This window comes from Aquila chrysaetos, chromosome 6 (assembly GCF_900496995.4).
Source record: "Aquila chrysaetos chrysaetos chromosome 6, bAquChr1.4, whole genome shotgun sequence".
NCBI classification, from domain to species: domain Eukaryota; kingdom Metazoa; phylum Chordata; class Aves; order Accipitriformes; family Accipitridae; genus Aquila; species Aquila chrysaetos.
Window position 1 is genome coordinate 53,278,199 of NC_044009.1, and position 19,552 is coordinate 53,297,750.

General features: G+C 54.8%; 1 protein-coding gene across 2 annotated transcripts in view; it reads right to left on the reverse strand.

Annotated features, from left to right (window-relative positions):
- Positions 1–337: 337 nt before the first annotated feature.
- Positions 338–19,552, reverse strand: part of NR4A2 (nuclear receptor subfamily 4 group A member 2) — a 33,307-nt gene continuing 14,092 nt past the window's right edge. The window contains exons 5-12 of one of the 2 annotated variants that reach the window (XM_030017339.2): positions 17,504–17,720; positions 5,117–5,251; positions 4,037–4,902; positions 3,352–3,481; positions 3,091–3,254; positions 2,573–2,775; positions 1,992–2,170; positions 338–1,878 (exon numbers count right to left, since the gene is read on the reverse strand). In XM_030017339.2, coding sequence (XP_029873199.1) covers positions 1,622–1,878; positions 1,992–2,170; positions 2,573–2,775; positions 3,091–3,254; positions 3,352–3,481; positions 4,037–4,900 — 1,797 coding nt within the window. In that variant the 5' untranslated portion in view covers positions 4,901–4,902; positions 5,117–5,251; positions 17,504–17,720 and the 3' untranslated portion in view covers positions 338–1,621. Of the gene's footprint in view, positions 1,879–1,991; positions 2,171–2,572; positions 2,776–3,090; positions 3,255–3,351; positions 3,482–4,036; positions 4,903–5,116; positions 5,252–6,103; positions 6,331–17,503; positions 17,721–19,552 lie in introns of those variants that run through there. The other variant, XM_030017338.2, reaches the window with a different exon arrangement.

The following is a 19,552-nucleotide window of genomic DNA, read 5'->3' on the forward strand; positions in this document are numbered from 1 at the left end:
GAGCCCGCGATGAAATTTGCCTAATTGCTTGCGCGGGGAGATGGATGGAGGGACGGATGCCGCACCGCAGGAGCGGGGGTCTGGCTGCTGCCGAGGGAGATGCCGGGGGGGGGGGGGGGGGGGGAATGGGGGAAAGGACCAACCTTCGAGGCTCAGGTTTTCCTCCTCTTCCTCTCGCAGAGCCGGCGAGTCCTGCCGCAGCCGGTCCTGAAAGGGAACTGCCCCATCCATTCGCCTTTGCGGTTTATTACTACATTGTCAGAGGCTATTGTCCTTTACGGGCAATGGATGCTGGTGGTGGTGCTTCTCGCTTAGACAGAAAGAAGACGAAATTCTATTCGTTTACGTGTTTTATTGTTGTAAACATTAAAATTGTCTTTCTCAAAGAAAGAGTTATCAGGAGGAAAAAAAAAAAAATAATCAGCGTTTCTAACTGTCATACACCATAGAAAAAAAGGCAGTGACTCGTCTCATGTGCCATACTGGAAATATACAAAGAAAAATACTACAGAATATGGCAATATTAAAAATATTACTCGAACGTAAAATAATATATTAACCGACAATTTTAGACATAAAAAAACGGAACAAAACAAACCAAAAATTCAAAGTGCTCAGTAATTTCCAGGGAGTTATGTATATTATAAGCACTCTGGAAACAGTCAAAAGCTGCTGCATGCAAGATTTGTTTAGCTTTAGACAACAAAATAATCAAGATATAAACTTCTTTTTTAATCAACATCAACAGTACATACAACACTTACAAACAAGGAATGTCGGACGGTGTTTACAAACACTATGTGTCCCTTTGGGGAGGATTTCGGGTTTTGTAATACTTGTGCCCACCTATTTTACAATTGAGAAAATGTTTGAAGCTTAGATAACTACCAGTCTTTATAAAAGCTAACAGACTACATAGTGTCTGAAATACTATTTATAGAATATAGACATTACTGAAATAGCAAGTGCCTATAACATTGTCACCCTAGAATCATCATGCTTTCCTGGTATGGAGAGATTTATTTTTCTTTCTCTTTATTCTCCCTTTTTTTTTTTTTTTTTTGCAAACACGTTTAGCTTTTATTTTTCTTTTTTTTTTAGAATTGTTTTCCATATTTCTTCATAAATAGGCACAGAATAATTTTTAAAAAGCCAAACTGCATCTGATAAATTTACAAGCCTTCGCCTTCTTTAATGACATGCCACCCACGCAACATTTAGGTTTTGTATATATTACAGCTTTCTTTTACAGCAGAAAACTTTAGTCTTTAGGAGGGTGAGACTTGTGGGTCACCTTAACACTTTGTTTGCCACCGCATGAGTCTTAGCTGCGCACCCGGCGTTGCCAGATATGTTCATCTTTTTAATCAGAAGTCCTTAATAATAAATTCATTTATAAGCTGATAATAAAAAGTTTATACCATGGTATTTGTGTAGTCCATGATCTGCATCCATGATGCCCCAGAGCCAAAATGCCCACTCGCGTTCTGCCCGCAGGAGGTTAGCAACACTGTTTGGGGTGGGAAGCTGGCACCCAGAGGTGCTGCTTTGGGCCCAGACGAATTCCCCTTCAGACAGGTGAAGTTTCTCTTCAGTTCAGTGGAAGTGCACGGGAAGAGTCTTAAAAAGGTAAAGTGTCCAGAAAAAGTTTGTCGATTATTGCTGGCGGTGGCACCAAATCTTCCAGTTTCAGGTAGAAAATGCGTTGCAGCCCCTGCGTGCAAAGCGTGCGGAGTTCAGGGAGCTTCCCCAAGAGTTTGGACAAATAGTTGGGGCGATTCAGCCCCCCGTTATTAAAAGTCACATGGTCTTTGAGACAATTTACAATCTTGTTTTGAAGTTCTTCCACTCTCTTGGGTTCTTTAAGCCCGTGCCTCTCTGCAAAAGAGAAGGGTGCGGGACGCATTACAGGTCTGCCATGGAGAGGAAAGGTGGGCGGCAGGGAAAAGGAGCTGCCCGGTGGGGCCGAGCGGAAAAGAGGGGACACTGACCTGTGACCATAGCCAGGGCAGCGATGCAAGAGAAGGCAGAGATATCGATGTTCATGTTTTGCAAGTTGGAGGAAAATTCAACAATGGAATCGATCCACTCCCCAAAGCCGCGGACGCACTGCAACCGGTGCAGGACTACCCCATTGCAGAAGATAAGCTTGCCCTCCACCGGATTTGACCTGGAAGGAATGTGACAACCCCAAAACGAACAGAAGAATGAATGAGCGAGAAAGAAAAAATCAGATAGGAAGAGAAAGAAAAGAAAGAGAAGGGGAAAGACAAAAAGATGAAAAAGAGAAAGAGGAGGGGGAGAGAGAGAGAAGGAAAGGAAAATAAAAGAGAGAGAGTGAAAGAGAAAAAAGAAAAAGAAAGGAGAAGAAAGGTTGGGGGAAAAAAAAGGAAGAAAAAGAGGAGATGGGGGGAGAAAAGCTAAACAACTAATTACTCGAGGAGCAATAAATGAAGGATTTAAGAGGCACCTAATTACCGAGGAGTTAATAAAACGCAGACCAGCGGACCTTGAAAGGATGTGATTTCCTCGCCGCCCAGAAGTTCCCCCCCCTCGGATTCCGGGCGCTCACCTGTACGCCAGCCGCAGCACGAACAGCTCCAGGAAAGCGGATTCGAAGAGCAGGTCCTGGTCCGTCTTAGGGAGATCGGTGAAGCCGGGGATCTTCTCTGCCCACCCTCGGATGATCTCCATGGAGCCGGTCAGGAGATCGTAGAACTGCTGGATGTGCTGGGTGTCGTCTCCGCTCAGCTGGTAGTCGGGGTTCGCCTGGAACTGGAAATTCACCGTAACGCGCACGTCCCGGGCTGCCCCGACGCCAGCTACAACCCGGCAAGCCGCCAGCCCCCCTTCCAGCCGGCCTCTTGCAGCCCCGACGGCTCCCTCCGCCCGGCCCGACCCCGGGGCAGAGACCCCGGCCGCTCGGCCTCGCTGGGGACCGCGGGGCGGCCGGCCGCCGGCGGGGCTCTCCCCCCCCCCCGCGCCCTCCGCCGGAGCCGGCAGCTCGGGGCAGCGGGGTCCCGGGGCCGGGGCCGGGGGGGGGGGGCGGCGGGCGCAGGTAGGTCCCTACGCGAGCTCGGTCCAGCTTACCCTGGAATAGTCCAGGCTGGTCATAGCCGGGTTGGAGTCGACATGGGCTCTCACCAGCGCACTGATCAGACTCACCGGGGGCGAGGGGGGAGAGGGCTCCTGGGGGCTCTTCGGTTTGGATGGCAAGCGACCCCTCCGGCCTTTGAGGCTGTCTGTGCGCACCACTGCAAGAGAGAGAGGCTGCTCAGCCGCCCCCCCCCCCCGGCCCGGCCCGGGCCCGGCGGGGCGCAGGCGGGGGCCGGGGGGGCCCCCCGGACTCACCCTCCTTGACCATGCCGACGGCCAGGCACTTCTGGAAGCGGCAGTACTGGCAGCGGTTGCGGCGCCGTTTGTCCACCGGGCAGTTCTTGTTGGCCAGGCACACGTACTTGGCGTTCTTCTGCACCGTGCGCTGCGGGGGGGGGGGGCGGGCGGGGGGGGGGGGCACCGGGACGGGACGGGACGGGAGGCGTCAGCGGCCGGGCTGCGGGATCCGCTCCCCGGCCGCCGCCATCCCCCCGACTCTTTATTTTCATCCTCTCCCCCCCCCCCCCCGCCCCCCGCTTTTTTTTTCTTTTTTCTTGCTTTTTTTTTTTTTTTTTTCCCAGGGCATTTAACAGGAGAAAATTGATAGCGTTAACATTTGAGCTAACCTCGCAGCTCCTAGCTGTGTTTTATATGCCAAGAGGAGGGAAGGAGACGCTCGGTAAATACAAATCCGTGGGCATTCATATTATTTACATTCCTTGGAGACCTTCTCTATTTAAAATGATAAGATTATTCAATCAGGATGGTGAAATAAAGAGATCACTTAATTTTACCACGGGGAATTCTGTTCCACTTGGTTAGCTCAGACACAGTTCTCTGTCCTAACCAATTTCCATCTGAAGGGGAAAGCGGCTCCTCGCCCCCCCCCCCGCCCCGGCGGGTCTCCCCCCCCCCGCCGCCCTGCCCGCCGCCCGCTCACCTTGAAGAAGCCCTTGCAGCCCTCGCAGGTGCGGACGCCGTAGTGCTGGCAGGCGGCATTGTCCCCGCAGACGGCGCAGAGCCCCTCGTTGGAGGGGGAACCCCGCGAAGGGGGCGAGGGCACCTGGCTGTCCAGCAGCTGCGGAGCGTGGCCCAGCTGCAGCCCGGGGAAGGCCATGGAGGGCTGCTTGCGGATGGGATTGGGGACGGCGAAGGCCTGCCCGTCCACGGCGTGGTGGGCCCCGGCCGGCTCGGGGTTCATGGGGACGTGGAGGGGCCCGTCGAAGCGCATCTGGCAGCTGGAGACGGGGGTGCCGGGGGGCGACTGCTTGAAGGAGAAGAGGGAGAGGCGGGAGACGGGCGTTTTGCGCTGCTCGATCATGTGCGTGGTGGCCACGTAGTTGGGGTGGAAGTTGTGCAGGGAGCCGGGGTCGTCCCACACGGGGCCGTGCTGCACCTGGAAGCCGGGCGTGGAGGGGGTCGGGGGCGACGAGGGCTTGTAGTACACGGAGCCTGAGTGGGACATCATCTCCTCGGACTGGGGGGGGAGGTGGCTGTGCTGCTGGTAGCCGTGCATCTGAATGTCTTCCACCTTAATGGAGGACTGCTGTCCGGAGAGGGGCATTTGGTACAAGCAAGGTGGCTTCACGTCGTAGCTTGTGTTGTAGTTGTCCATAAAGGTACTGAAGCTGGGGAGAGAAGTGGTGGCAGTGATTTCAGTGTTGGTGAGGTCCATGCTAAACTTGACAAACTCCGGAGTTAAGAAATCGGAGCTGTATTCTCCCGAAGAGTGGTAACTGTAGCTCTGGGAGGCCGGGCTGGCTCCTTGAGGCGAGGACCCATACTGAGCCTGAACACAGGGCATGGCTGGAAACGAAACAGGGTCATATAGACTCGGCCCGCAAAACCGCGCTCCCTCCGCCCGCCCCGCCCCTGCTCCGCGCCGGGCACCGGGCACCGCGCCGGGCATCGCACCGGGCACCGCGCCGGGGACCGGGCACCGCGCCGGGCACCGCGCCAGGCATCGCACCCGGCATCGCGCCGTGGGGACGGCGGAGCCGCAGGAACGAAGCGCACAAACCTTCAGCCGCGTTAGAGGCGTTTTCGGGGGAGCTGAAGGCGGACAGCGTCGGAGCTCAGCGGAGAGCAAAGTTTCCGCGGTTTCAGAACACGGAGGAGGAGGAGGAGGAGGGCTCCAGCCTGCCCAGCGCGCCGGCTGAAAGACAGACAGACAGACAGAGCCGCTCTTCAGGCTGTCCCGGCACCGGCGGCGGAGCGGGGGGGGGGGGGGGGGGGAGCGCCCGCCCCGGCGGAGCCCGCCCGCCGCCCCCGCGGGGCTGCGGGAGCGGTGCCGGGGCAGGGCCGGCTGGCCCGGGCTCTGCGGGGCACCCCCGAGAGCCCCCCGAGGAGCTGCGTTCCCTTCGGTTTGGGGGGGGGGGGGGGTGGTTATTGGGTTTTGGTTGTTTTTTTTTTTTTCTCACGGGGAAGAAAACTTTCCGCGGGCGGGCTGGCGCTCGGCTCGCGGGGAACCAAGCGCGTTTGCCCCCCGGTTTTCGGCCGGCAGGAGCCGGCGCGTTTCGCCGTCTCCGCCGGTAAGGCGGGAGGAGGCGCGTCTCCGGGGAGAGCCGGGCGAGGCCGGGGGGGGGGGGTTTGCCCCCTCCCCGGAGGACCGTGAGCCGCCGCCCGAGCAGGGCGCGGGTGACAGCCAGCCCGGCGGGACCCCCGGAGCCGCAGCGCGGCCATTCAACCTGGCAGCACCACGGGTGACACCGCGTCCACGGGCAGCGGGGACAGCTCCCCCCCCCGCCCCGTCCCCTCCCGCGGCTCATCCCGGTGCTGGAGAAACGGCCGGACGCGCCGCGGCAGCCGGCTCCCACGCGCGTTCGGAGCGAGTGGGATGGGAGCGCCTGCCCCCCCACCCACGCCTCGCGCGTGGAAGCCCGGGGAGGGCAGGGCGGGGGGGGTGTGGGTGGGTGGGTGGGTAGTGCGTGGGGGGGTGTCGAGGGGGAGGAGGAGGAGGGAGGGAGGCGGGCTGCGCGCGGGGCTGGCTGCACGCGTGGGCACTCACCGGAGAGCGGGGACCTGTGCGCGCATCCAAGTGCCGGGCGGCGGCGGCGGCGGCGGCGGCGGCGGCGGGACACGTCGGGGAGAGTCGGCGGCAGCGTCTCGCCGGGCGAGCCGAGGCGGCCGGAGTGTCCCTTCCCCGCAATGTGCCTTTGTTTATGTGGGCTCCCTATTCCACAGCCAACGTGCACCTCGAGCCCCCCGCGCGTCACCGCGCGTCAGCGCCCGGCGGCCAATCAGCCCGACGGAGGAGAGAAGGAAAAAAAAAAAAAAAAAAAAAAAGGGGGGAGGGGGCGGCTTTGCCCCGCCCCCCCCTTGGCCCAGCTCTCCCTTTGGTAAATTTCCGACGGTGACATCACGCCGCGGGGACACGCCCCCCAGGTGGGCGCCCCGCCCACGCGGCGACGGCCACGGGCGCCCACGCCGCCCCTTCCACGCGCGGGGCGCGGGCGGGGCGCGGCCTCATTTGCATAAAGGGCGGTGCCACCCACACCCACACCCACCCACCCCCCCCGCCCCACCCACCCTTCAGCGTCACCGTTGACGCAACCAGACGGCGCGCCAAAAATAGCGAGCGCCCCGACGGGAGCTCCCGGGGGCGGCGGGGAGCTCCCGGGCCCTCGGGGGCGCGGACCCGCGCCCCCGAGGGCCCGGGAGCTCCCCGCCGCCCCTTTTTTGGGGGGAAAACCCCCCCTTTTTGGACCACGAGTGGAGCCAAGAGCCGTACGCCCACTCCCCGCCGCCTTTTATTCATTGCCGCCGTTTCTTACAAGCCGCGCCGAACGCACCCCCCGTCCGTTTCCCACGCGGAATTTACGCGGGGTTCGGGTTTACTTATCATTCCCCCCCCCCCCCCCCCGAAATGCCCGCACGCAACCCCTCTGATTAGCATCATTAACAGCACACGTTTCGGTCGGCGTTGGGGGGGAGGACGGAAAGCAGAACCAGTTTCGTATAATTAAGGGCAGTGCACTTATTAATAAACCCATCAGGAATCTTAATTTCACGGGGCCAGCCGGCGTCGGCCGCGACGGCGCGCAGGGCTTCGGCGACGTCGCTGCTCCTGAAGGGGTTGAGGAGGGAGGGGAACAAACACTCGGCCTCCTCCGCGGTGGGCTCCGGAAAGCGGCTCTGATGCCGACCCCGGATCTTCCCGCGGGACCCTCAGCTGCAGTCCAGCCTGCAAAACAAGGCAGAAGTCACGTAACTGCACGTCCCTGCCCGCAGCAAGCCAAGGCGGCAGAGCGACGCGCGAGGTACGGTGCCTGTCTGCTGGCAGGTGCTTTTTCTGCAAAGCTCGAGAGACCGGAGCGTGCGAGAGGGAGTAAAGGCTGGGAACAGATCCTGCGCATCCAACCCGGCAAGTACCATTTTGTGCAGAAGGACAGAATAAAAGCCAGTGCACCTGACGCGGTGCAGCCTTAACCTAAGAAGCCAACGTTTCCGACACAAAATCCTTGCCTGACGTAAAAACCCTCTGAAGCACTTAAATAGGAATGGTTTGTGTGGAAGTGTGATCGCTTCTTCCTAATACGTTTCTCTCGCTGTAAGCCAGTCATCATGCTCGCTTTGCAAATGCTTTTCCCTTTCAGCTTACACTGTAAAAACTCAAACACCCAAGACAAACTGCTTCCCACCGTCTGGCTCGCTCGCATCCAGAAGAGATCACTTCCACTTTGCAGTTACAGTCTCTTGCTCCTACAGAGTTACTGCTGAGGTTTATCCAACAGGAGAAGAGACGGTAAAGATTAGTGAGGAAATCACGGAAGGCTGTAAGATGCCTCTGATCTGCAAGGACTATTTAAAACAACGTTTCCCGGTATCGATGTGCTGCTCTGGTTTCGCCACCGTGGTGCTCAGCCGAAGGGCGCTGGAGGAGCTCGGTGGGCCACCTCGTGCCCACCCGTCCCCTCGGCCGCCGGGACTCCCGCCGCAGAGCTGTCGCGTCACGATCAGCATCGGTCGTACCACAAAGGTTCACCCAGGCTATAGTTTTAACATCACAGGAGAAACTTACTGCAAAGGCCCTTATAGGGATAAGTAATACATCTAATTACCATATCCTTAGAATAGATGTAATATAAATTTCATTACTCACTTAAAAGTTCTAAAGTTAACAGCATAAACTTGAAGTTGAGTAATTAAGTAATCCTTATATAGACACTTATTAAAGTATTTATACATATTATCTTAAATCTACATCTATCATTTTGCCAATTAAAATTAGGACTTTAATTGCAATTAAGTAATTTAATTGCCAATTGAACAGCAAAATTGCTAAGTGACTAATTTTAATGCCTATTTTAATTACCAATCATGACTGGGGAGGGAGCTAATCAAGCAGTATCAGAGTAATGATGTGAAAAAAAACGGAGAACAAACATTCAAGACTACATGCTTTTAAAAAAAGAACTCTAAATTAAATAAATGCAAACACAATTTTATACATGTGGTGAAATGCTGTATTTTGGTACCTAAATACACGAGCCCAAAGAACACATTTAATTAAAAAGAACCGTCGCTCTTCCCCCAAAGTGCCGACGACGAAGTGCCCCTTGTCCCTTGTTTCTGCATTAGCCTCCCTGGAAGAAGGTAACCCCAAAACCGGGCCCGGGCGGGACTTTTGTACAGTCACTAACTCAGCAGGCTGAGCACCCTTAGAAAAGCAACGCTTAAAACCCAAAAGCTGGTAAATTCAAGAAGATCCAAGCCCCCTCCAACACCAGACACAAGGGGCGGCACTGATGGGCCAGGGGCCCACCTGCACGGCGAGGTCCCCCTTAGAGAATGGTTCGCTGGTCACCGCAACCGCCCCCGCGCCCGGGCGAGATGCCCGCACCTTTCCTACAGCTGGCGGGAAGAGGAACACAGCCGGAGCCTTTATCATCCGCAGCGCTGGCCAGTGCTGGGCCTTCCCCTCCTGGGGGCCCGGTTCGTCTCCTTCCCCCCAGGAAAAGCGGGCACGAGCATCGGCACCGGCACGGGCACCGGCACTGGCACTGGCGTGCGCACGGGCGTGCGCACACGGAGGCGCGTCGTCACTGTTCCCGCTCCCTCCCATCAGGGGTTAAAAGACGCAAAGCTGAATCACAAGCATTTTTGACCCTGAACTGCACGTTTAGGAGGACCGTACCCAAGCATACTCCAAAAAGTAAGAACCCTTCCTCCTGAAGGGCTCCGCCCACCACTGACGAGCTTTTCCAGCTCATTAGGAGGGCTTCCACCGGAGGATGCACTGCAGCTGACCCCATAGGCCCTATTTCGGAGACTGTCTGTGTGTAGGCCTGCTTCAGGTACTGTCCTTTTCAACAAAGGCACAAAAATTCTCGTCATTCCTATCTGTGAGCGTAGCAAACTCCCAAGGTCTAAAGGAAAGTTACAGTGTTTGTTTAAGATTAAGAAGCACAGGAACTGATCTGTGGCGGCTGTAGCTGTACGTCTATTAGTCGAAAGACCGTAACTGGATCACGGTCCCCGTGATGGAGCTTTCGTTGTTTCATCCACGAGGGCAGCAGCCGTGCCGGCCAGGCATGGTCAGCGCTGCGGCTAGCACCCGCGGTGACTGCAACGCATCATGAACTCCACGGAACACCTACCTCCGACGCATAAAGCCTGAACTACGGTACGTGTTTGGCAGCCTTGGGCGTCACGGTATTGCAGGAACTCACTATGCACAAAGCAACCGTTTGTTTTGTACATGGGCAACCCCAGCTTCAGTTCCACGGTCAGACGGGTGTCCTGCAGGAGCAGCACAGGTTTGCTCCTTCTCCAGGTCAGCGAGCCTCGGCTGGTGCCCGTGCAGGACAGGGGCCGCGCTCATCTGGTACATGTGAAGAGGGTGCTGCACCGGCAATGCAACGCCTGCACCTGGCCCTTCCCTGTGCGAACACACTGTCAATACTCAAGTCACGTGCACGTACCCTGTCTAACTTGGGCGAATGTTTCGGGATGATGTTTTGGGAGAGGGAAGCTTTGTTTCCTCTTCAACAGAGCGAAAGGTTAAGACTTACAAAAACGTACCAGGTATCAGAAGACACAATGTGTACAAGTGGCTGATACCACTCGTATCAGGAATCCCCGCTACAGGCTGAGACCCCGTTACCCTGCCTGGGGGCACGGTGGAGAAGGAGGCAGTACCAGGCCCCCAGAGCACCCGCGATCCATTCCTCCTTCGTGAACACATGCGCTGCAGAAGGACGTTTACACTGCTATATACTGGTGCTATCACCGAGAGATCCAAAATGAGTCGTACCACTTCAGTGAATACCTTCCAGAGGCAAAGAGGACCAAAGCATCTTTTTGACCAATTTCACTTCAGCGCTTCTTTACACGAGGTGCAAAGTCCCCAAATGCAAGCCCAAACGGAAAAAGAGGCAGGCTGCACGTCAGGCACAAGCCTTGCGCTAGTGCCCGACCGCTGCGGCAGCGCCTGGCCCCGGCACCACCAGCGATCAGCTACAGATCAGCGTCTTCACTGCAGTGGCCGCAGCACCAGTACCGACCTCCCCTCCGGGACATGCCGTCAGCTCCAGCCCTGGTGCGGTAAATGAGAGCGTACGGGTACACGGTCCCGTGAGAATCCGCGTCAGGCCTCCCCACAGCAAGCAAGCAGCTGTGACAGAAGCTGTGAAGTTGGATGCCGATGTGAAGAAGCGTGAGCCCCGACGTGAGGTTAGAGCCGTCAGAGCACGGGGTGTGGGGCTCATTGCCAGACTCGGATGAAAACGGAGTGGCTCACGAGTGCTCCATTATCCCCCTTGTGTTTTCCTGAAACTTCCAAAGGAGCATCATTCTCCCTGCTCTTAGTCCGCTCCTGAAACTCGGTCGAGCTGGTAGTATCGGACGATGGAAGGTATTTATTACGGTAATGTTTACTTCCACTTATATTCTTATTAACGTGTGATTATTCTACGGAAGACTACAAAGCTGTATTTTCTCTTTATTATTACCGGCAAGCAAGCACAACGGGTCGCACGTCAACGTCTGCCTGCTTTGACAGCTGTCAAGGCCCCGGAATGCAAATAGATGTTTATGGCGTTTGAAGCCCGGCTCGGTTTGGCCGCGTCCTTGGCGCGACAGCGAGGAGATCCGCTCACCGCCTTGCCGTTATGCAGGTCAAGGAACAGAAATCGCGCCGAGCCCTCCGTCTTCCCGCGCCGAGCCGTTCCGTTTCTCCCGGGATAGATCTGATTGATACCCTTCGAGGTGAAAGGCTAAACGGACCATATGGCACGTGTTGCGTTCCATATGCTCTCTGCCCATCCGTGCTTAAGCTGCCGTTAGCAACATCTGCCCTCCCCAGCCATCCAGCTGTGCCGCCGACGGCTGCCGGAACCGCGCACCGCTGCCAAACCCCAACCGGGCTCCGGCGGGGGGGGGGGGGGGGCCGCCCCGGGACGCCTCCCGCCGCTTGCCCCCCCCCGCCGGTTCCCGCTCCCGCTCCCGCTCCACCGGCCCCGCCGCTACCTGCCTCCGCCGCCGCTTGCCGCCCGGAGCGGAGCGCGGTCCCCGCGGCGCCCGCAGGAGGAGCCCGGGGCGGGGGGAGCCCGGGGGGGAGCCCGGGGGAGCCCGGGGCGGGGTGGGGGGGGGCCGGGGCTCGCCGCCCCCTCGCCGCCGCCGGCGTCAGCGCCCGTCAGCGCCGCGGCCCGGTGACGGCAGCGCCGGCCCCGCCGGCGGGGGGGGAGCTGACGCCGGCGCGGGGGCGGCCCCCGGCCGCGCTGCCAGGGGCTCCCCCCGACTGCTGCCCCCCCACTCCGTCCCGGCCGCCGGCGGGGGTCAGCGCTCCCCGCACGGCTCAGAGGGGGCGGGTGTGTGTTTTGGGGGTTGTTTGGGGGTTTTTCCCCGCGGACCCCCACGTTCGGCTACTAGCGGGTTTGCCTGCCTGCCGGCTCTTCTGCACCGGGAACGCGGCTGCTCTGTCTGGAGCCCGGCTCCAGCAAACGGGGGACGAAGCGCGTCCCCTGGCATTTTAGGGTCCAGCAGGTCCAGCCCTGCCCGGGGGCCGGGGGTGCCGCTCCTCACCTCCGCGATGAGGAGGCGCGGCGGCCCGCGTTGATGTCAGTCGAGCGTCCTCTGGATGGAACCGGTTCCAGAAGACGGACTATTTTAAGTACCTTGTAAAGTTTTCTTACATAAAACACACATCTATATACTTAAACACACCCCCCCACGCATACACACTGTAACGCGTACGTAGATTGGGTTTTTAACTTGGCACCGTTTTCCTAAAAGGTTTGAGAACGCCAGAAGTAGTAACTACGCTGCAGAGACCATTATAGCTTCTCATTTGCCATTCATTTCTGAATTTCTGTTATCTGACGAGGATGCCAGCCGGCTTGGAAGAATGGCAAAACAACCCCAAGATTCTCCCAGGAACGGCACAGGCCCCTTTGCTGGCGCCCGGATGGCATTGGGAAGGCGATTGGGAAGAGGCAGCAGCCGCCTCATTAGCAGGTCAGGGAAGGGGCAGCAGGAAAGCAGAGCTGCACCATTCCAGCTCTTCCAGTCATATTGCTTCCCAAAGAATATATGAATGCAGTTACACTTTTTTCCCCCAGAATTTCTGTATGCGGGCCGTGGAGCTCCCAGTTAAGTGGCTCACCGGGGGCGGCAGGTAACTACCTGAGTATCTGACTGCCAACACCCAGACCGTGAGCAAACTGGTCGTCACAGCGGGAAGGGCTGGCTCTGTGCGGGGAGACTGCTCCCACAGACTGCCTGGAGCAAAAGCAAGCTGTCCGTGTTTAAAAGCACGAGAACCCCCAGCCATGATTTTCAAGCCCTCTCACTGTTCGCTGCCTTGTTTCGCTTTTTCCGACCAGGGCTGCTGCCAGAAGCTCCAGCTGGTGGACGGTGACAGGAGCAGCAGCCGTCTGCCTCCACTTGCCACGGCCGGTTGGCGAGCGAAGCGCTGTGCGTCCGGGGGGGACCTCTTCCCTCTGCCCCTGAGTGTTTCTTTAGTCGAGAAGCCTCCATTAGCAACGCATGAGAAATCAGGATGGTGAAGGTGAGGTGGAGTGTCCCGGAGGCCAGCATCTGGCTGCGGTGGTGGTGGAGGTGGCCGGGGTCTGCGCTAGCCGTCGCCTGCCTTGTTTGGGAATTGTCTCGGGGATCGGCTCCAGGCTGTTCTGCCAGCTCTGGAAACCCCCAAAACATGTCACTTGAGTGATGTGTTTATGTCACAAGCACTCTAAAATAGCATAATTACACGTTGTTTTCCCCATATTTTGGTAATTAACTGACAGCACACAGAAATCTGGTTTAATTAACTACTTTAAGTGAAATTCTGTTTGCTGTTTTAAGTGAAATCCTTTCTTGTTTTGGGGGCACTTTTCTCGACATACCTGGGATCCTTCACCCTCATACGGTCCTCAGAAACACATTCCCTGGAAGACCCTGCCGTATTTGATGGTGGGAAAGCAAAAATTCACAGCCGCTGGCAAAAGAGGTGGGTTTCCAGCACAGCCCTCTCCAGCAGCCGGCCAAGCCAGGAAGTGTTGCTGGTCCCATGTCCAGATGGACAGCGCTGTCCAGAGGGCCTTCTGCGGCGTTGGGGGGGGGGGGGGGGGTCGATGATGAGCTCCGAAAGCACCTCTGGGTCTGCCTGGGGCTGGCGCTGCTCAGAGCTGGAGCCGGGAAAGGCACTTGATGCAGAAAAAGTATTTTTCCTCTGAGATGTTTTTCATTAATGGAGCCTCACAACAACAGCGTGAGGTTGTACCGGGAGCCCTGTCCGGGGGTGCCAAAACTGCCTGTGCGAGAGAGGGTGTTTCTGGGGACATCACGGCATCGTTATCTTCCATCCTGCGTTGCGGTCACTTGCATAAAGCCTCGCAGATGTGAAACATAATGCCGGAGGAATGTCTGGTTTGACTGAGTTACCAGGAGTCTATTTCTGTAATCCCCAACTAGAAACAGTTTATTGAAATCCTCCCAAAACAATTTACTGCGGGACGGACTCGCTGCCAAAGGCAGCAAGCATTTGGCCTGGTGAATTCGTCGCCACAGAGGATGGCCGCGACCCCTTGCTCATAAAGACAACATGGTTTTGAAGCGGCAGATGTGCAGTCTGCATTTGCAGGGGAGGTAGCAGCGGTGCCGATGGCCTTGCCGGCACTGCCGCGGTGCCGATAGCCTCGCCGGCACTGCCGTGGTGCTTGAGGACCAACGTGCGCAGCTTTGGGGCCCGATCCTTCCCCTTCACTCCAGTCTTAAGAAAATAATTTTCCATTGAGGCTGTACGCCTCAAGGCCTCCCGAAATAGAGCTGTTTTGAGTGTTTTACACAATGTCTTTGAAAACTGTTTCGCTCATGACTGGTGAGTGGGAGATGTGTGCGTGCAGATCTCGCAGGGCTGCGGTGGAGCGTGTCAGCCCCACCGGGTGCCAGCCTCCTCCTCCTCAGTCCCAGCACAGTCTAGGTTGAAGCTGCAGCACAAGCAGAACATCACAGGGCGTCCGGGGCTGTCTCTGGGCTGGCGTGTGGCTCCCCATGGTGCAGGGTGCCTGTCGGAAGCTGGGTCCCCCCCGTACCGGGATGTGTCCCCAGGTGAGGGGCTTTCCCCAGGGATGCCCACTTTTCGTCTCCCTCTTTTCCTCAGACAGCCCGGGTGAAGTCCTGGTTTGCAAAACACACGTTTAATTTCCAGAGGTGACCAAGTCATATTTTGCATTCATTGCTCTGAACTAAGTCCAAGTTATAAAATACAGTCCCTTTTTGGCAAGAGGGCTGTTAAAGCTTTTTTTCACACTGAAGGGACGGATGATAATGGACAGAATGCGACAGCCGCTGAGGCAGGGCCTGGGCGCGCTGCCCGACAGTCGCCAGGAACAGTTATCAGCATCGTCTGTTTGTCCAGCCACTCATATGACAATGACCTTCCTCTATAGCTGGCTCAGTGACGGGTGTCGAGCAGTTAGCAAATGCCAGAATACAAGTTCAGAAACAAAATCTCATGAGAATTCTGGTTATCTCCTGGGTAAAAGGCTCATACCGGACTGCAGGCTTCAGAAAATAGTGGTAAAATTAGGAAAAAACAACTCATGATAGTTACGAATTTGCAAAACTGTTCATCTATGTGACAGTTGCTGTCATTAGAGGTAAATGGCAGGGAGAATAAACCCATTAATGCAGGATATTAATTGAAAACAGGACTTATGTAGAGAATGGAGTTTGTAATTACAAGAATAGTTATTAAAATATCATTTTGTTTTTAAAATGCCTGACTTTAATACAGAGTATGAAGGAGTTATGTTTTTAAAAGTTAATTATTTCCAGTGCTTCAAAAAGGGAAGTCTAAGCTGAAAATGATATACCCAAATTGTTAAGACACTCTTTAAATTATCCGTTTTAAAACACTCATAGAATATCAGCTGAAACTTATTTTCACTTTCACTAAGAAATGTGCTTTACTCCTGTGTAGATTCTGTTCCTTTTCAGGGCTCTCTCTGGAGCTGTGCTCCAAGTATGTCCATGGTGGTGGATCACAGCTCCAGCCTGTGCGTTTACAGGGGCTCCTGGATCACATTTTTGACTGGCCATTTTGGCCTTTCGGGGGCTCTGGCTGTCCCACCCATGGCAGCATTGATGCTGATGGCTTTCTTCATGGTCTCCCAGTCCTGGTGTGGTTTCTCGGGCACTTTGCTACGCTCTCTTTGCTGCCTCCCCTCCTGGCTGGGCTCTGCCCAGGGCCCCGAGGTGCGGGTCCAGCTCCGCACCCAGGGGTCTTCTTCCTTCACCACTTTTTGGAGCCCCAGGCTGACAGGGACCGGTGCTGGGTCAGGCTGGCCGAGAAGGGGGCACCCATCTGCTCCTCTGGGCTTTGGGTGCTTTGCAGCCTCCTGCCACCTCCCAAAGCCTGCACCCGGGGAGGACCCAGCGCCACAGCGGCTCGCCGCTCCCAAAGCGGCTGCAGACATCGTGCGAGAATCAGGAGAAAACAAAGAAGAGCATTTTTGTGGGGAGTAAATACCGGTTAGAGCCGGGCACGTGTTGCGCAGTAAACAGCTCCTTTGGCAAAGCAAGCCACACGGCAGCATCTGCAGCACGGGCGCCTACAGCTCGTACGTGTGGGCTTCAAGTTGTTAATGCAAGTACTTACTCCAGGGCTCACGTGCACATAGGTGAGCGTATAACCAGCTTGTGTGCCGTGCACACTGGTCATGCCTGGAGGTGTTCCCCAGTTATAACCACTGTGAGAGCCCGGCAACGGATCTGCTGGCCCGGCGGCCACCCTCCACTAGCCCAGAGGTGCCAGGCGCCTGCCTGCGCTTCTCGGCAGCGCCAGCGTCCGCTGTACAGGCTCGCCAGGTCCTCCGGGGATCATGACAGAAGGCGAAACCTCAACAATCATGTCGGGAGGACCCGTATTTTCCGTCTCTTGATGACTTACTGAGGAGGGTGTCAGAGCTTCAACCCCTCTCGCCCTCCCCGCAGCGCTCCTTCGCTTTCCGCAAGGCTCTGCTGGAATTTAGTGCAAACATAGCACTTATGTACACCCAACGGTACACACAGCATATGCTTACCATATCCAGTCAATGAAATCATTGTGGAGAAACAGGCAAGTAATAACGCACAATGAATAATATAGTCTTTGCAGCATTTGAAACACAGTAAGCAATAAACACTGATTTGACAAAGAGTAGTATTAAATAAAAATGCCCAAACTGTAGTTCAACCTGCACACAGAATAGAGGAAAAGCTGGGGTTTTTTTCAGTTTTAACTAAAAGGGATCTGGTTCTTCAATATGAAAAAACTAGATTAAAACTGAGGTAAAATCTGAATCCCATTAATATTACTAGTATATGAAAATACATTATTTTTTGGATGAGAGAGCTTTAATAATAAGAGGTATCATAAAGAGAGAAATCAAAACTGGATTGTATATTCACCAGATTGTTCAATACAAAAGCCAACAAAATTAGGCCATATTGATGTGATAAGCAAGAAGAAATATATTAGTTTCCAGATCACAACATTCCTGTATAAGATATCATTGGAAAACCAAGTCAATTTTTATATCCGTCAAATTCCTATTAAATTAGCCCATACTTTTCAGCAAGCGAATCTACAGAACTGGCCCCTATTGACATATTGATAATGAGGTGTAAATATATCGCTTTCTGGTTCACAGCGATTCAGCAACCCACCAGCGCTCACTAAGAGCGATCTCACCCAAACTCTGCCGCAGTCAGGCCAGGTGGGCAAGTGTTGCCAGGCTCTTGGTAGCCACCGCAGCCAGTACCAGGTCTGAGGGCAGCAACACCAAGCAGAGGCAATGGTTGAACCTTTCGCTCTGCAGCCATTGAGCTGACCATCGGTCGGATCTTTCCACCCATGCACCAACCGGGAAGGATTCGCTTATGCCAGCTTGGGGCTGTAAGGGTGATGTAAGTCTGTACTCACTGCACTGAATCCTGGTTTAGACAAGAGAGGGTCTAGGGCTTGGGCAACAGTTGTGTTTGCATCATGGGAGTCGGGATAAAATCCACGTTCTTTGCCCGTGCAGATGTGGGCTGTGTCACGCTGATAGCAGCCGCGTAGCCCACAGTCCCCGCTGGATAGGGCGCATTTGGACGGTGCAGAATCTGTACTGTGTCACTGAAGAAGAAAACCTCCACTGCTGCAAATGGAATAAGTGTGGATTAATAACAGAGCAAGGAAGGGGGCAATTTTCTGATCTTAAGTCTTCGGGCTGTGAGGCTTGGATGTGTTTCTTTGGAGACAATGGTAACTTCTACGTGAAGGGGCAAGAATCAGTTTGGCCGAATTCCCAGTTCCATGGGAATTTGACATTGTTTTGTTAAGGGTTTTAAAGAAATAAAAAGCTTAGTCTAATTTTTTTAAGAAATGTAAAGTTTTAGTCTTCCTCATTTACCTAAAACAATGGTCACGTAATGGCTTTGTAAGAATTTGTTCTCTCTGCTGTATGAAGACCCGATTTAACACACACTGGAATACTCTTGTGTGTCTAATTTTTGTTCAGCCTTATATCGAAATACTTGGACATTGCAAGCTCACAGCAAACTAGACTAGCATTTAAGAAAATCTAGACCAGTGAAAACCTCTTTGATAAATGTGACCAAGAAAGTAGCTACTAAAGTAGTAAAGCTGCATTTGTGTGTTTCACTGTCAAGTATACCATACCTTGCAGCAGGTTAGCATCTGGACAGTGAGTTTGGGAAATCTGTTCAGTGGGAATTAGAGCAGGAATTAGCTGGATGTGCTGGTATACTGAAAACCACAAACACAACAAAACTCTTGACCCTGCCTTACAAGATGCTTACTGGCATGGTTAATGCCACGGAGATAAATGCAGCTGGCAGAGAAGACCCCATTCCCAGGAGAGCAGGCAGGGATGGGTAGAACAGCGGACAGGGAAAGGGCAGGAGGAACGGTTGTGTGGATGTGAGAGAGAACGGGTGTTTTTTAAATCTTGTCAATTTATTAGCAAGGTGGAATGGGCAGGTCCACCCCCTCTCACTACCAATACATCCAGCCGGTACTGAGACCTACTTTGATGAAGGAATCGGAGGAAAACTTGGGAAACACCTGCTGTTTAAGGCCTGAGTTAAATGCTGTTATTAATAATGTGCTTCATTCTGAGGGGCATCCAAATCACATAAGTCTGGGAAGGTAAAACGAGGGGGAGAATTTGCTGTAAGATTAATGAGCAAAATACAATTAACTATTCTCAAAGAACAGGCAAAGTGCTAAACATTACAACCAACATTTTGCCGGAGTTCGCTGAAGATGTCTGTGACCCTGTGGGACTGCACAGTTGCTGGCAAGGAGCTGACTCACAGCCAGCCCGGAGCGCGGGGGGCTGGGGGGTCCTGGCCCCATCACCCACCCCTGCCACGGCTGACAGGGTTTGGTGTTTGCAATGTGCCAAGCCGATGGCGCCGACCGTCTTCGGAAGAGCCGAAAGTGGAATTTGGGTCTCCCACATCAAGGGTGCAGGAGGTAGCGGGCAGCTTTCCACCCGTGCGCAGGGTGGGTGTCTGGGGGCTCCGCGCGTAACTGCAGTGCCGAGGCAGCAGAGCAGCCCGACCCGGGGGTCATCCCAGCGCCCCAAAAGCTTGGGTCAAAGTGTCCAGCACTGCAAAGGCTCAAATCTTTTTTGCAGACACGTACTATGTGCCTAAGTCCTTTCCAAAGCCCTTTATTTAACTCGCACCTGACACTATAGGTCACTATGGGTCAGGATCTTGCTTTTTTCAAACATTACATGTTATTGCTACTTTATCTAATTTAAGGTCCAAACTGAAAAATACTCCCTGTTCACCAAATTCAAACTCTTTTTGTGTATGTGTGTTTTCTTTTCTGTTTTTCTGTGGGTTTTTTTCTGTTGCTACTTTCTGGCTCTGTGCAATCTCTTCTTTCTCAGTCTCAGCATCAACAGGACAGGAAGTTCAGAGTCTTCTGAAGGAGTTACCACGACATATACTGGTT